This window comes from Cyrtonyx montezumae, unplaced genomic scaffold, assembly GCF_038088225.1.
Source record: "Cyrtonyx montezumae isolate F1298 unplaced genomic scaffold, pur_monq_1.0 scaffold_3, whole genome shotgun sequence".
NCBI lineage: Eukaryota > Metazoa > Chordata > Aves > Galliformes > Odontophoridae > Cyrtonyx > Cyrtonyx montezumae.
Window position 1 is genome coordinate 87,844,101 of NW_027072034.1, and position 17,229 is coordinate 87,861,329.

At 45.3% G+C, this 17,229-nt stretch overlaps 1 protein-coding gene across 2 annotated transcripts; it reads left to right on the forward strand.

The window, feature by feature from the left end:
* The first annotated feature begins 1,639 nt into the window (after window positions 1–1,639).
* Window positions 1,640–15,631, forward strand: ITFG2 (integrin alpha FG-GAP repeat containing 2). 2 transcript variants are annotated; one of them, XM_065742346.1, is made up of 12 exons: window positions 1,640–1,788; window positions 2,880–2,975; window positions 3,437–3,478; window positions 4,280–4,448; window positions 4,770–4,909; window positions 5,280–5,428; window positions 6,560–6,654; window positions 12,531–12,584; window positions 13,835–13,926; window positions 14,429–14,546; window positions 15,150–15,323; window positions 15,469–15,631. In XM_065742346.1, exons 1-12 carry the CDS (start codon window positions 1,693–1,695, stop codon window positions 15,603–15,605), a joined length of 1,362 nt encoding a protein of 453 aa, XP_065598418.1. In that variant the 5' UTR covers window positions 1,640–1,692; the 3' UTR covers window positions 15,606–15,631. The 2 variants fall into 2 exon arrangements, with proteins under 2 accessions (XP_065598418.1, XP_065598419.1); XM_065742347.1 differs by lacking the exon at window positions 1,640–1,788 and adding an exon at window positions 2,553–2,702.
* Window positions 15,632–17,229: the final 1,598 nt, after the last annotated feature.

A 17,229-nucleotide genomic window follows, 5' to 3' on the forward strand; every position in this document is an offset into this window, starting at 1 on the left:
TTGGCGTAATTTAATTTCCATCACTGTCATTCTATGAAAGAGCACAGATAAGGTGATTTTCACTTTGAAGATGTATGATGGACCAGGTAGAAAAGTATGTACTGTTTGTTTTGGTTGGAAGCAGAAGTGTGTGTTCCTTTCTCATTCACTGAGTATGAAATAAAGCTATCAATTAGTATGCATAGACCTGATACCTTCCCAAGGGGAGGTAGGGATTGAGAAAATACATAAATGGTGTTTTGGGGTTTAGGATGGAGCTGGTAAGGGGTCTGGAGCACAAGTCTACTTAGGAGCAGCTGAGGGAACTGAGATTATTTAGTATTGGAGAAGAGGAGGCTCTGGGGAGACCTATATAATGGCATAAGAAGAGAGGTTGTGGTGAGGTGGAGGTAGGCCTCTTTTCCCACATAGCTGGTGATAGGACTAGAGGAAACAGTTTCAAATTATGCTGGGGGAGATTTAGGTTGGGTGTTAGGAAAAATATATTCTCTAGAAGAGGCACTGGAACAAGCTGTTCTGGGAGGTCGTGCAGTCACCATCCCTGGAGATGTTCAGGTATTTAGATGTAGTACTAAGGGACATGAAGTGGCTAAAGTGGGCTAATATTGGTGGTAGGTGGATGGTTGGACTAGATGATCTTGGAGGTCTGTGAAGGCATTGAGAAACCATTTCTTCAGTGACATGAAGGATATCAACTTTTTACCCAGGTGTAGGTAGTGATAGGGCAAGGGTGGAATTTCACAGAGATACCAATTCTTAAGGTAATGGTTCTTTACAGTAGTCTATAGTATTGAGGAATTTTTAGAGGTGATGGCAGATGCTGGGGCATGTTAGCAAACCTAAGAGTACTATTTTGCCATTGTTACCAAGTTTACCAAATACACTTAACTATGCAATATTCAGCCAATAGAATTTTCTATGCTATCTTTACGGATGAGTCTAGCTGCTGACAGAAAATAGCATACTAGTATTTATAACAAGTCACACACAAGCATCACAGTTTATATATTCTTCTAGAAAAATGCTTTAAATAAAAATTAAGAGTACTGACTTGTAAATTACACTTACCTCTCTAAATGTATAAGACTTGTACCCCACGTGGTCTTCTTACAGTATCTTTAAGGTACAGTAACAAATCTGGCCATTTACTATCGAGAGGTGGTGGAGTCACTGACCCTGGGGGTGTTCGAGGAGCATTTGGATGTCGTGTTGAGGGACGTGGCTTAGTGGGAGCTACTGGTGATAGGTGAATGGTTGGACTAGATGATCTTACAGCTCTTTTCCAAACAGCTCTTTTCCAACCTTGGTGATTCTATCATTCTATGATAAGTAAAAATGTAATGAGTAATGTAACTCGGCCTACAACATAAGCGAGAGGAAATCACTAAGCGGCATAGTTTCCCGCTGAACCCGATCAAGAGTCGCACAGCTGCTCTGAGTAACACGGTGGGGCACCATCACGGCACGAAGCTGAATCACGTAGCACATAACCCCGGTTCGCAACGTCGCAACATTTTGTGGGGAGCGCATCCCCGCTCCGCCCCTCCGAGCGCCGCACCCCTCCGCTCTGACGTCATTTTCCGCCGCACCCCTCCGCTCTGACGTCATCTTCCCCCGCCCCCGCTCGCTTGAGCTCTCGGAGCCGCCATCGCGCTCCCGTCGTCCCGGCTTGGAGGCCGGAGCGGCAGTGAGATGCGGTCCGTCAGCTACGTGCAGCGCGTGGCGCTCGAGTTCGGCGGCAGCCTCTTCCCACATGCCATCTGCCTGGGGGACGCTGACAACGACACGGTGCGGCCGTGGCGCGCTACCGGCGGGATCTGTTCCGGGCTTGAGCAAGGGGGCGGTGCGGGGATATGCGGCGAGTACACGTGCGAACCTAGCGGAGCTACGCGTGGGGGGCTGCAGCGCGTGGCGGGCGGGCGGGCGGGCGGAGGTCGTTCTTAAATGGAATGTGCCGTCACTGCATTACAGCCTATCAGTGTTTGCGTTACTGTTGGATATGGTAGGCGTCGCTTATAAAGTTGTTAGGGAAATTAACTTCTGGTCCCGAGGGGTGGCGCTGCTGTCGGTGCACGACTGGAAGTGTAGAGCTGTGGGGAAGCAATTTGTTGTAGTGCAGTGGATCACAAATGGAATAAAGTCGAGATGAAGTGTCTGTTGGTCTGTACGAGGTGCATCAGTGCTATTAGTGTCAGCTCCACAAAAGGCTGTTTTTTATATATCTGATCTGGCTGTAATTAGGAAGAGAACACATATATGAAGATTGTCTCAAAAGACAAATCATATTGTAGTCATACCCTGCTATCCTGGAAAATGTCATAGCTAGCAATGTGATCTAGTGTTACATGGGGTAATGTGCAAAGGGAGCGATGAAATGCAAAAAGTGGAAGTAGAGATGTAACGGAGAGGATGGCATGGCACAAGTGGGCTCATGAGCAGGAGGAGATGGTGACTTTTCAGCTGTTGTCTTTCAAGAAGTAGTCACTACTTAGCCACATTGTCAGTGAGGCTGAACATCCAGTGTAAATATATTGTGTTCTTGCAGACAAGAAAGCCCAAGTCAATCTGAAGAACAGAAGATGGGGGAATTGATTATTTTCAGAACAAGATTTTAAACTCAGAGATAATGGCTAGAGAAGCAATGAATAGTAGGTTGTTGGTCTTTGGAGCCAGTTTCTAGCTGTTTTGTCTGCTTGTGTAAAGTGAGGGCTCTTAATTCTTTTTTTCTAGACCTTCTCTACTGTTTCAAGTTTTTAAACTTTTGTTATGTTTTGCTGATTCTTACCCAATTCAGGTATGATTTCTGTATTTCTCATTGTGCTGGGAGTGCTATGTTACTGCAATTGTAAACAGCTTACTAATCTTATTCTTTTGTACAGCTGAATGAGCTAGTGGTAGGAGACACCACTGGGAAACTCTATGTGTACAAAAATGATGACAGCAAACCCTGGACTGTACGATCCTGCCAAGGAATGGTCAGTTCTTGACAAAGCTGTTAACTGGTTGGGCTTTTTAGTGTTCGTACATACTATTGTTCTTGATTGCTGTTTTGGAATATGAAAGCCAGAGAGGAGTGGCAGCTAGAACTGCTTCTGATGCTGTTCATCTATCTAGTGATGTATGACCCACTTTGCTTACAGCGAGCCCTTTAGACTAGAAATTATGAGCAAAGTACTGAACAAACACTGGAACTGTGTTGGGGCTTCTCCCACCATGAAGCTGTTCCTGCGCACTGTGAATTTTGCCCCAGAGCTCTGGGCAGTTGAGTAGCTGATGTGTTTCTGTCCTGGTCTGCTCTTTGTTGTTAAAAAGGCTGTTTGAGTTCAAGAGACTGTTGATAAGGAGAGGAGGGGATAGGGCAAGAGTTTACGTAAAAGTGCTTCTTTGGGTTTGCTTTCTCATGGTTGGACTCTTAAGGCCTTCTTTTCTCTTGCAGCTTACATGCGTTGGTGTGGGAGATGTATGCAATAAAGGAAAGGTAAGAGCAATCAAGCTCTCTCCATCTGTGTCTGTATGGCAAGCAGGACGTGCTTAGGAGATTCAGCTCATGTCCTGTCAGGAGTGTGGAGGATAAAAGATTATAGGTGTTTTCTCTCCAGGATCTGCCCTTATGCACAGAATTTTATCACTGCTATTTTAAAATTGTTTTTGTGCTTACATGTAAACCTACATCTCATCTGTCTGTGAACACTGTACAAGTCTTAGTGAGCAAGGAGATCTTTTCTTCAGGAAGCATGACTGATAAGCAGATCCTCCTGTGAGTGCCATGAGGTTTCAGGGATTTGAGAATTACTCCTTTTCCTCAATGGCTTTTATCCAGCTGTACTGGGCCGTATTGTGGGCCATGGCTCTTCTGCTGCTTGACTGTATGTATTTAGGGTCACTTAAACAAAATGGCCACAGAATAGTCTAGACTTTCAAGCAAATTCCAATGGGCCTAATATGACTTCTTCTGGGAGCTTGCTATTTTTGGGAGTTAAACAAATTATTAAGGAGTCAAAAATTCTTACTTTATGTACCCTGCCTAAAATACTGTGCTCCAGAGGAGAGCAGAGCTGAAGTGAGGTTTGAGTAAGCCACGTATTGGAAATTGCACACACACATCAGCTTGATATTCTGTTCTGAAAATGATGAACAAGAGGTTTGAACCCTTTGAGACCTGAGTGTTTTGTATACTGGCCAGAAAAAGTCTCTTGTTCCCTTGTAGCAGTCTTCCCTTGCCCTGCTACAGTTTCTAAAAGGAAAAAATAATACAAAGACTGTTCTCTTTCTCTCCTAGAATCTTGTAGTGGCAGTGAGTGCAGAAGGCTGGTTTCATCTTTTTGATCTGTCTTCCTCCTCAAAGCACCCAGATGCCTCAGGCCATCATGAGTTAGCAGAAGATCATAAACCAGTGTTCAAGCAACATATTCCTGCCAACACTAAAGTCATGCTAATCAGTGACATAGGTGAGTGGGGCAGCAAGGACAGGAGTACAGGGTGAGGGAATTTTTGGGCATGAAGTGGAGATGGGGAGAGAGAAAGTGTATGGAGTACACATAGTAGAAAATGACTACTTAGCTGAAACAGTTGTTTTAACAAAGACAGTCCAGTCCTTGAGGGGAGGAGCAAGAATTTCAAAAGTTTTCCCCAAGTTTGAGTTCTTCTAATAGGATTGAGATCCTCAAGAATGCTGCTTAATGAAAGCCAGTGCACTGGTTTCTGGATGTTGGAGATTCTGCAATTTTGAAGGCCTAAGAGAGCCCTTCTGTCTGCTGGTTTTCCTGCAGATGGAGATGGGAAATGTGAGCTGGTGGTAGGTTACACTGACAGAGTGGTGCGTGCCTTCCGCTGGGAGGATTTGTCAGAGAATTCAGACCATGTCTGTGGGCAGCTGATCCTGCTGAAAAAATGGCTGCTGGAAGGTCAGGTAAGAATATGGGAAGAGGCACGAAACCTCAGTTCTGTCAACAAAGTAATTGTTATCTTGATGGCTTGAAAGGAGATATGCCCAGTAATTGCCCTGAGGTTGCAGGGAAGTTGGTGTGATGTTCTGGGAAGCCATTAGCTTATTTCACTTGACTAGAGAACGTTTTCCACTAAGGGTATTAAGTGGTTTTTGCTAGGCGAAGATGCCTTTTACTTGGATATTTTGCCTGTAGCTGGCTTTGTTCAGCTCATGCTCAGCTTCTATGAGTAAAATCTGTTATGCTCAGATTTAGGTACAAGTTGCACAGTGGAAACTTATAGGTTATGTAAGGTTCTCAGTTGAACTCTTTGTTTATCCTGTGCCAGTACAGGTGGATAGCCTTTCTGTGAACCCAGGCCCTGATGGCTTACCAGAGATGATGGTGTCTCAACCAGGCTGCGGTTATGCCATTCTGCTATGCACCTGGGACTCTGAGCAGCAACACATGTCAGAGGGAAGAAACAGTTCTGCCCCAAGCAGGTGAACAGTGACTGCATGGAGTAGATGAGGAGATTCTTCTGTAGATATCTGTCACAAGAGAGCACCATCATCATGCCTTTCTGAGGGGGATTGCTGTCATCCTGGTGAAGGCAGTGCCTACTGTGAACTGCCTGGTGGGAGTTCATGACTTAAGCTTACCAGCACCCAGGTGTCCATGAATTCAGGTCTTTATCCTAGAGACAAATACTACTGTTTTCCTTATGTCCCACTTTTCTTCTCAGGTTGGCCAAGGAGAGCGTGAACTAGATCTCAAGAAAGAGTAGTCAGGGGAGCTGTCTAATGATGGGAGGGGTGACATCTGTAAGGCTGAGCCAAGGCCAATTAATTTGTAGTCCTGGGAAAACTACTGGTTTCTTCCAGGTAGGACAGGATTTCTTAATAAGAAACTGGCAGCCAGTGCTGCAAATTACAAGCAGAGAAGTCAGAATGAGTTGTGAAGTTCTTTTCCTTGTCCCTGGAGGGACCATATGGGAAATTCGGGCACTCCTGTGCTACTCTGTGAGACATTAAAGCAGACCCTTAAAGAAAACTTACAGGATGGGAGCTGGGCAAGTCTTGATGTCTTGGAGACCTTAATGAAATGTAAGTACCCGTCTGGCCAGAACCCAGGCCCAGACATGATCTCTGACCAACTTGTTCAACCACAGGCAGACAGTTTTCCTGAATGAATAGCATTCAGGCATGTGTGACAGTAAATAAGTAAAAAATAAAAAAAAGACAAATGTCCTTGTTTAGAATAGATGTTTTATTGACCTCCTTGAGTTCTTTCCAGATTTCTGATGCTACAAACCAACAGGTGTTGTTTTTTAGTCACTAGCAAATTTCTATTATTCCTGAGGTGGTGTGCTTTCTTTTCATTGCTTTTTGTCAGCAAATAATCCTTCTGCTAATGATTAAATGTCTCCTACTTAACAGCAATCTCTGTCATTTTTTTTGCATTTGGGATCACATACTGTTCCTGAGCATTTCATTAAAGGGTTAGCCTGTGCACAGACTCTATCCATCTCTGGACTTGGAGAGTTCTGGAGTACTCTGCTCTTGAGATTGTTCTGACACAGGACCAGGCATGATATCCTATCCTTTCCTGATGCCTGTCTCTTTTCTCCCTAGAGAGGCCTCTGTTCGAGATGTTATTCTCCATCAAACATCTGGCCGGATTCACAACAAGAATGTTTCCACTCATCTGATTGGTAGCATTGGCCGAGGTGAGAGGTTAGGAGCTTGGGTTCTCTGTCTCAACAGTTGTCTCTGATTGTCACGCTCCAATATAAAGGAGGGAGGTGAAGTTCTTAGATTATGTATATACTCAGCGTGAGATTAAGAAACAACGGTTTAAATGTTGGTCCGACCAGTTTATTACTAGGGAGATGAGGAGAAAGGTGGACACTGTTAAGAGTGATGGGGAAGGGAAGGCATGCGACAGGAAAGATAGGAAAGAAGCAAGGATTTGTACAACGCGGGGAAAGTCACCAGCCAGGATCCCAGGGGCGGTCTGGTTGTAAGCGGCTCCGACGGTCCGAGGCAGAAGAGCAGGGGCGGCAGAAGCGGGGAGAACAGCAGCAGCGACGGGCAGCCCTGAGCAGCAAGCAGCTGTCCTGGAGAAGCGGCACCGGGTCAGCACAGGAGAAGCAGCGAACAGTGATCAGCTTGTGAGGTCTCTTCAAAGGGAGGGCCTCTCCGGGAAGCATCAAGCAGTGATAAGCTCAGGAGGTCTCTCCAAAGAGAAGGCCTCTCCAGGAAGCAGCAAGCAGTGATCAGCTCGGGAGGTCTCTCCTAAGAGAAAGCTTCTCCAAGAGGAAGCCACTCCAGAGAAAACCCTCCAACTTCGTGGCTGCAGGACCCCTCTATTTATCTCCCAGATTTCTCCAGTCTACATGAAGAACCTCTCCTGCTTGGGCATCAGGCGTGTATAGCCTGAGATGGTTATCTCCCCCTGGAGATGAGTTCCACAAAAGAGTGTTCAGTGGCCACTGAGCTGCAGCTTATGTTGCCCCAGGACATGCCCATCAGCTTGTCCCGTAAACAAGGGATTTCACAACCTTTGCCCAGGACTAGCTTGGACATGTTAGGACATGTTCATCATCAAACTTTGAGGCAATGATATTAAATATTAGTCTTTTACACTGATATTTTTCCAATATGTCAGTCCAGTGTGAAATCAGATTTCCAGTAGCTGAAAATTAAAAACTTTGGGAGTTAGCTGCTAGAACAGAAGGATCTAATCTGTTGGTCAGCCTCCAAAGAACAGCTAAATATTTGCTTTTGAACTTTTTACAGCCTTTGGTCCTTCCCTTGGTTACTTTTCACCCAGCACAAGTTTTCTGGCATCCTCCACTTGCTTGCATTTACTCATCTTGAATGGCTATGAAGCCCTGCTCTGCTGCAGACATACTAGATCCTTGCTTTTGCATGGCTGCTGCTTCTGCCTTCTTCTTACGTAGATGCATATCTTTCTTTCCACAGCCTCATTTATATTCTTGCATTTGAGCACTTGATTCCTAGTACCTGTCCTCAAGCAGCTATATCCTGCCCTTCCTTTACTTAAAGAGTTCCAACACCTCCAGAACTACTTTCATATTTCATTTATATTGCTGTCTTCTGTCTCCTTTCAGTTAATACTGTTTAATTGTTATCTACAGCTGCTAGAATCTCTCAGCCCTAAACCACTGCTGTTGTATCCAGACATTTCTTTTTCTTTCCCGGACTGATCCGCCCTTCTGATTACTACCCACTATTGATAGTTCAGGCTGGCAGTGATGAAGTCGCTGAGAAAAGCCTGAAGACTATCAAGGATGACTTCAGGGGACTGCGGCATGTAGTTGAAGGAACAGGTGTGCAGATGATTTTTTCTTCTATACCTTCAGTGGCACAGAAGGATACTGTGAGGATCCAAAAAGCCCATCTCTTAAATAAATGGCTTAAGAGTTGGTGCAAACATAGGAATTTTTTTTTTTCACCACGGCGCAATTTACTCAGCAGCTGGCATGATGGCTGCAGGTGGAAGCATCCTGTCCCTGAGGGGTAGGAGGATTCTAGCTGAGGAACTGGCAGGACTTATTGACAGGTCTTTAAACTAGGTATGAAGGGGGAAGGGGACAAAATGAGGGCTGCTGGGGCTGAGGGGGTAGTTTGAGGCTCAAAACAGAGCTTGCTGGGTGAAGAGAGTGGAGTTCAGAGGCATGGAGAGAGGCGGGGGGGTGCTGCTTCCCTTAAGTGTCTGTACACTAATGCATGCAGCATGGGAAGTAAACAAGAAGAGCTGGAGATCTGTGTGTGGTCACAAGGCCATGATCTCATTGCGATCACGGAGACGTGGTGGGACAGCTCTCATGACTGGAATGTTGCCATGGAGGGCAATGTGCTTTTTAGGAAAGATCAATTGGCAAGGCGAGGTGGTGGAGCTGCTCTTTATGTGAGAGAGCAGTTAGAATGTATTGAACTCCTCCTGAAGGAGAGCGATATAGCAGTGGAGAACTTGTGGGTGAGAATCAAGGGGCAGGCTGGTAAGGGTGATACTGTTGTGGGTGTGTACTACAGGCCCTCTTCTCAGGAAGAGGAGGTTGATGAGGCCTTCCATAAGCAACTAGAAGTAGTGTCACGTTCTGAGGTGCTGGTGCTTATGGGGGACTTCAATTATCCAGATATTTGCTGGATGAGCAACTTGGCCAAGCACTCACAGTCCAGACGGTTCTTGCAATGTGTTGAAGACAACTTTCTGATGCAGGTGGTGGAGGAACTGACACAGGGAGAGGTGTTACTGGACCTTATTAACAAGGAAGGACTTGTTAAGGAAGTAAAGGTTGGGGGCAGCTTGGGTTGTAGTGATCACAAGATGGTGGAGTTCAGGATCCTGAGTGGAAGGAACAAAGCAAAAAGTAGGATTGCTACCCTGGACTTTAGAAGAGCCAACTTCAATCTTTTCCGGGACCTACTTGGAGCTATCCCATGGGCTAGGGTGTTAGAAGGTAAGGGGGCCTGTGAAAGCAGGTCAGCATTTAAACAGCTCTTCTACTGAGCTCAGGATCAGTGCGTCCCTGTGAGCAAGCAATCGGGAAAGGGTGGCAGGAAACCTGCATGGATGAGCAAGGAGCTCATGTGCAAGGGAAGAAGAACGTCCGTGAAATGTGGAAAAAGGGTCTGACCACTTGGGAAGAATATAGAAATGTTGTTAGGGCCTGCAGGGATGCTATGAGGAAGGCTAAAGCATATCTGGAATTGAATCTGGCAAAAGTGATGAAGGATAATAAAAAAGGCTTTTTTAAGTATGTTAACAGTAAAAGGAAGACTAGGGAGAATGTGGGCCCCCTACTAAGTGAGGGGGGTGTTCTGGTAATGGGGGATGCTGAGAAGGCAGAGATACTGAATGTCTTCTTTGCTTCTGTCTTCAGTGAAAAAGCTCTCTGTCAGGAATCCCAGACCCTGGAGGTTAGTGAGAGAATCTGGGGAATGAGAGACTTTCCTTTAGTCAGGGAAGAGGTGGTCTGTGAGTGCCTAGGCAATGCTAATGTTCATAAATCCATGAGACTCGATGGGGTGCATGCATGGGTGCTGAGGGAGCTGGCGGAGGTGATTGCTGAACTGCTCTCTATAGTCTTTGAGAGGTCTTGGAGAATGGGGGATGTGCCTGAAGACTGGAGGATAGCCAGTGTCACTCCAGTCTTCAAAAAGGGCAAGAAGGAAGATCTGGGTAATTATAGTCCAGTCAACCTCACTTCTGTCCCTGGAAAGGTGACGGAACAGCTTGTGCTGGATGCCATCTCCAGATAATTGGAAGAAAAGGAGGTTATCAGGAGTAGCCAGCATGGGTTCACCAAGGGGAGGTCATGCTCGACCAGCCTGGTGGCCTTCTATGATGTTGTCACTGGCTGGGTGGGTGGGGGGAGGGCAGTGGATGTAGTCTACCTTGATTTCAGCAAGGCATTTGATACTGTCTCCCATGACATCCTTATAACAAAGCTAAGAAAGTGTGGGATAGATGAGTGGACAGTGAAGTGGGTTGAGAACTGGCTGACTGGCAGAGCACAGAGGATTATTGTTGGTGTTGCAGAGTCTGATTGGAGACCTGTAACCAACAGTGTCCCCCAGGGGTCCATGCTGGGTCCAGTCTTGTTCAACATCTTCATCAGTGACCTTGATGAGGGGATAGTGGCCACCGTCAGCAAGTTTGCTGATGATACAAAGTTGGGAGGATTGGCTGACACGCCTGAAGGCTGTGCTGCCATCCAGCAAGACCTGGACAGGCTGGAGAGCTGGGCAGTCAGAAACCGGATGAGGTTTAACAGTTTAAAAGCAAGTGTAGAGTCACCTAGGGAGGAATAATTGCATGCACCAGTACAGGCTGGGGGATGACCTGCTGGAGAGGAGCTCTGTAGAGAGGGACCTGGGTGTCCTGGTGGATGACAGGTTGAACATGAGCCAGCAGTGTGCCCTTGTGGCCAAGAGGGCCAGTGGCATTCTGGGATGCATTAAAAAGAGCGTGGCCAGCAGGTCAAGGGAGGTGATCCTCCCTCTATACTCTGCCCTGATGAGGCCTCATCTGGAGTACTGTGTCCAGTTCTGCACTCCCCAGTATAAAAAAGACAGTGATCTCTTGTAAAGAGTCCAGTGCAGGGCCACAAAGATGGTGAAGGGCCTGGAGTATCTTCCCTATGAGGAAAGGCTAAGTGAACTGGGTCTCTTTAGCCTTGAGAAAAGAAGACTGAGAGGGAACCTGATCCAGGTTTATAAATATCTGAGGTGTGGGGGGCAAAGTGGCGAGGCCAGACTCTTTTCAGCAGTGTGTGGAGACAGGATAAGGGGAAACGGACAGAAACTGCAGCACAGGAGGTTCCACATGAATGTGTGCAAGAACTTCTTTACGGTGAGGGTGATGGAGCACTGGCACAGGCTGCACAGGGGGGTTGTGGAATCTCCTTCTCTGGAGATATTCAAGACCCGCCTGGACGCCTACCTGTGTGACCTGGTGTAGGGAACCTGCTTTGGCAGGGGGGTTGGACTCGATGACCTCTTGAGGTTCCTTTCAACCCTTAAGATTCTGTGATTCTATGATTCTTACATACTGCCAGTGCTTCCACCATCCAGGTAGTTTGTGGTCTGGACTGTGCCTTGCCTGCACACTGAATATTGTTTTGGTACATCCAGGCAATGCAAGTTTCACACTCCCTTGGAGCATATGGACATAATGCAAGAAAGGAGAAGATTCAAAGCACAGGTCATTTTCCCTCCTTGTCTGCAACTGGCTGGAATTGATCTGCATTTGTGTCATCATCTGCAGTGCTGTCTGAGGAGGAATTAGTTGTCTAATGTGATTAAAGCTGAGGGAGAAGGACAACTGACTGAAGCCTCACCCCTCTTTTCCCTGCTTCACAGAGTACAATTCCTACCCAGTTGCAAAGCTTGTAATATTTTCAGCATCTCAGCTGCTACAGGTACCATGATCACTGAAGCATGAAATCAGTTATTTCACTCTAATGAAAACGCTAATAATAACGCATGATCTCTACAGACTCATTCAGGAGCTGCTATTAAGGTGCTTTTGTGCCACTTTGGCTGAGATGTAGTCCTTCTAGTGGGACTTCTAGTGTTTTTTCCTCTTTTTTCTGGAACAGCTGAAGGCCACATTCCTACCACTGAAGGAAAAGTGAGGGTAGAGTTGCAGTGTTCTTTTAGCTTAGGCTATTGTCCACATTGTCCCTTTGTGATTATTGTGCCTGTGTTTGTGCATTTGTGGAGCCTAGAGAGGGTATGATGATGTTAACTGCAACCAGAACTGCTGAAGGCCTGTGTACATATGGTACAAACAAAATCCTAGAAGCAGTCAGCAGAGCCAGATGTGCTCATACCAGTGCAAACTAAAGATGCTGGATTCTTAGGTTTGCACTGACAGTAGTGCCCTACTGTCAGCATGGCATGAGGTTGCAAGACTGCAGGCATCTGTTATGCAAAGTTTCAAGACTGGCTAAAAAGGAAAGTAGTATTGGGCCAGTGTGTTGTTTTTAATCTTTTTTTTTTTTTTATCAAGAGAGGGTAGAAACAGTGCTCATAAGTAGGTTTCAGCTGTAATTCTCTTCTGCATTTACAGGCTGCTCCAGTGTGGATAATGGCTCAGGTCTCTTTGCCCTGTGTACTCTTGATGGTAAGTTCTACCACTGTCTGGAAGAAGGGAATGTAAAAAAGCCCAAGCTTTTCCCTAATTCAAAGGAGATGCGGGTTTTTTTGTTTTGTTTTGTTGTTGTTTTTTGTTTTCAATATCTTAGTATTTGCCTTTTTTGCTCTGTATTACAGATCCTTCATCTGTGGATTTCAAAGTATTTTACAAACATTTATTACTTGTACAACACCATAGCCTATGGGGATAGAACTGTTAAAGCTTTGCCCAAAACTAAAAGCTTGAAACTAGCATCTGCTTACTCCTAAGCTGTGAGCTTACCCAGTATTTAAATAACTGTTTCAGATGCCAGTTCAGCAGTGCAGCATGAGCCTGTAAACCATAGCAGAGATATGCCCTTGTACTTGAAGGGAACTGAGTTGTTTCCAAAAGCAATGAAGGAAATAGATGCTGAAACTCAAGTATTTGTAGAGAAGAGCTTGCTTCATGGTAGCCTGGAGACATGTTTTTCTGCTCCATTGCAGACTGAGAAGCGATAAGACAGACTAAATCTAATGAATTGAATGGAGGAATTCGGTTCCAAAAGCAGCTGTATGGAGACAAGGTGCTGTGCGCCTCTGTTCCCAGATAGGTACCCTGGCTTGTATGGGCCAGATGTCCATCTGCCCTATGATGCCCTGCTAGGGAGTTTCTGATTCTTATTTGGGCCTTAACTGTGAAGCTGCCTCAATGGGCAAGGCTTTCATTCCTTCATGAGCCTTACTGAGGCTGAAGGGCACAGTGAGGATAGGTTCATGTTTGTGTTGTATGACCTTCTGTCTCACATACACGCATCTCCCACTAGCCTCCAGCACCTTACTTGGTACTTTTATGGTACCTCTGGATAATAGGAAAACGATATGAGGTAAGTGTCCAGGATGGTTTTAGCATCCAGGAGGCCACTTCTATGCTACTAGCAGATACCTGTTCTCTTGAGATTGTCATCTGTGGGTCATGGTGGAGAGTATTCTAGTTTACATGGTCTTATGTGAGACCTACTGATGTACCATACTCAGGGAGCATGTTTTGAACAGTTTTCTTCTTATCTTATGGTGCAAGCCGATTAGCATGACTGCTGCCATTTCTTCCTGTTTCCCGTTACTGCTGAAAATATAAATAACCACCATCCCTCCCAGAAATGAGACTGTGCTATCAGTTACAGTTGGTACTATGCAGACATTGTGTTCCCTTTTAATATTTTCAGGACAGTCATTTTTATTTCTTTTTTTTTTCTCCAGGGACGTTGAAACTCATGGAAGGGGCAGACAAGCTGCTCTGGTCTGTGCAGGTTGATCACCAGCTATTTGCGCTGGAAAAACTGGATGTTACTGTGAGTACTGTATGAATAGGTCTGAGAGTGAAGGAGTGAAGACAAAAATTCAGCGTAGCTTTTCTGTGTATAAATTTAGGAAGGGTAGAGAGAATATGACTCAGCTTAAAAAATGCTGGGATTATTGCAGGGTGATACTCTTGAGGGTTCTGATTATACTAGTGCATTCTGCTCTCATGTCAGTCTGCCTGCCTCCAAGAGGTTGAGCTGTCTGCCTGTTTGACCTAGTGAGCACAGCACTTTGCTGTAGATTTTTCAATCCCCTAACTGTTCTTTTATGTCATTGCAACATTGAATAGTTTTGCAAATTGTCAGTACCCCAGCTGTTTACAGGCTCATAGGGTACATAAAGGATTGTGGTAGAGAAGGAAGAATTTGTTTCCAAGTTAATGAAAAGCATTGTCTTGTTCATTTAGGAGTGTTCTGCCTCTGAACAAGCAGAAAGATTCTCAATTGCCTCTGGGAATAGTTGATGTCTGTGCTAATCTTATGGTTCCTGCAGGGCAATGGGCAGGAGGAGGTAATCGCATGTGCATGGGATGGCCAGACATACATCATCGACCACAACCGCACGGTTGCCAGATTTCAAGCAGATGAGAATGTCAGTGCATTCTGTGCAGGTGAGGATCTTGAATGCAAAGCCAGCCCACACAACTTTCTCCATCAGAGCTACTGGTCTCCTCTGGGGAACCTGGGAACCTGGTTTGCCTGCAGTGGGGAATAATTTTCCTGGAGTGTATATTCTACGGGAAGAGGCACAGCTAGTTTTCCCTCTGGTGGGTGTGGGAAAAGCAGAATGAGTCGGGGTGATGCTGAGGTATGGCTGTGATTGATTTAGTTTAGTATTTTATTTCCTGTCAAATCTGAGAGTGCTACAGTGTTTTCTTCTCCATTGCTTTTTAATTTGCAGTCTTCTAAGCTGTTCTCTGTTGGAGATACAGACTTCCATGCGGCCAGCCTGAGCCTTGACTTTGCTAATTCCTCTCTCTAAGACTTGCAAAAAGCAGCTTGCAAATTCACAAGCTGCATACATTAATGACAGTTTAGAGACAACTGGATTGTGTCAGAGGAGCTTAACACAGCCAAGTCTACTTCTATTCTTCCCTCAAAGGTGCTTACTGCTCTCTGCTAATGTCTTTGTTATCTCATCATGAGAAGCTACCTATTTGCCTTCTCTGTATTTTGACAAGCAGCCAGATTCTCCATACTTCTGCTCTTTGTAGGCCTATATGCATGCAAACGAGGAAGCAACAGCCCCTGCCTAGTTTATGTCAGCTTCAGTCAGAAGATCTACATCTACTGGGATGTTCAGCTGGAGAGAATGGAGTCTACCAACCTGTTAAAAATCCTGGAGAGTGACCCAGAGTTTGGCAGTCTCCTGCAGGAGCTGGGTATAGGTGAGTGCAGAGAATGAAGGATGTACAAGAAAAAAAGGAAAAGCTGCTGGCACTTGGGATCTGGAGTTCCAGCTACTTTTTGAGAAGGGCTACTACCTGTTTAGAATCCCTGCCAATTGTCTTTCTCTTTTTTTTTTTTCTGTAGAAAAAGGTGATGTTTCTGCAATTCAAGATCTGATTTACAAAACACTATATTTTCCTGAGAAACTACAGCCTAACAGCCCCTTGCAGTGTCAGGTTCCTGCTGGAACAGACTCCTTTGTCCACCACGCTGTCATCTAGAATCCTTTACAAGATTCATAGAGGTTTACATCAGAAACTCTTCTGACTGGAATTGAGCATTCATCCTGCATGATACTGTTATTTTCCCCTCTAAGGCCACATCCAGTGGTGAGAAGTGCTTGGCTGTAGGCTTAAGTGAAGGATATGAATTGATTTGCTTTTAGCTGAGAAAGCTACCAGGACAGCAGGAGTCCAGGGTTTTGTTCACTGTCCTGATACTGTCAGCTTCCATGTTTCTGCTAGTAAAAGCACAATATGAATGACTGTGAAAGAGTACTGAGGACATAGATAGCTAAGCTTAGTCTCAGATTAGGGCTGTTTTTACAGCTGCTCTGGTGGTTATTTCTGATTTTTTAGGAGGAGCTGCTGATGCCTTTCTACATGGTACTGTTCTCTTTTTCCCCGTCTCAGCTTGTCTCTTCTATCTCAGCTTAATTTGGATGGGAGTAACAAGCTTTACCTGCTGTGTTACATCTATATCATCTCCCATTTATATAATGTTTTATTGGACATGCATAATAGATGGAGCAGTCCCTTCACTGTTACGGCATCCTGAGAGGGTTGGGTATGAGAGCAAATATTACTAATTCAGTGATTTTGTGTTAGCAAGTGATAACACTTAAAGATCTTGAATGCTGTTTTTTGAAAGCTTGCTGTGCTATGCTGTACAAAATATCCAAGAGTTGTCCTAACAAAGAGAATGAATTTTGTCTGGAGGAAAGGGGTCTTGCCATTGGGTCGAAAAACCTGTTGCTCTTGTGTGGGAGGACAGGACTTTTTACATAATACTACGGATTTGTTTGTTTGTTTGTTTTGTTTTTGCTTTTTTTTTTTTTTCAATTTCCATTTATAAATTTATGAAGTATTTATAGAGAACAGCATCAGTTCTCTGTATCTGATAGCTGTGAAAATGGAAGCACAGAAAGGTTGAGAAAAATCCGATAAATATGTGGCTTAGAGGCTGGTGCCACCACAGGAATTTGGGCTCTTTCAACCATGGGGCAGTTTACTTGGCACCTGACCTGATGGCTGCAGATGTGTCCCACCTGTCTCAAAACAGGAGATGGGTCCTAGCCCTGAAGTTGGAAGGGGCTTTAAACTAGTTATGAAGAGGGAAGGGATAAAATGAGGCTTGCACAAGATGAGCCTGGCACAACAATGCCAGGGTTGGGGCCAAGGCGAACATCTTAGCTGAAGTGCATCTACAATAATGCATTCAGCATGGGCAACAAACAAGAGGAGCTGGAAGCCATTGTACGATAGGCAAACTACAACTAGGTTGCCATCACTGAAAAATGTGAGATCACTCTCACAACTGGAGCCATGCATCAGTACATGTTAGAGGCTGACCAGCTGGAGAGGAGCTTTGCAAAGAAAGACCTGGGTATCGTGGTAGACAACAGGCTGGCCATGAGCCACAGTGTGCCATTGCGGCCAAGAAGACCAATGGTATCCTGGGGTGCATTAAAAAAACATGTCCAGCAGGTTGATGGAGTTGATCCTCCTCCTCTGCCCTGTTAGTCCATCTCTGGAGTACTGGGTTCCCCAGTTCAGAAAAGACAGGGACCTCCTAGAAAGAGTCCAGTGGAGGTTGACAAAGAAGATTAAGGGCCTGGAGCATAGC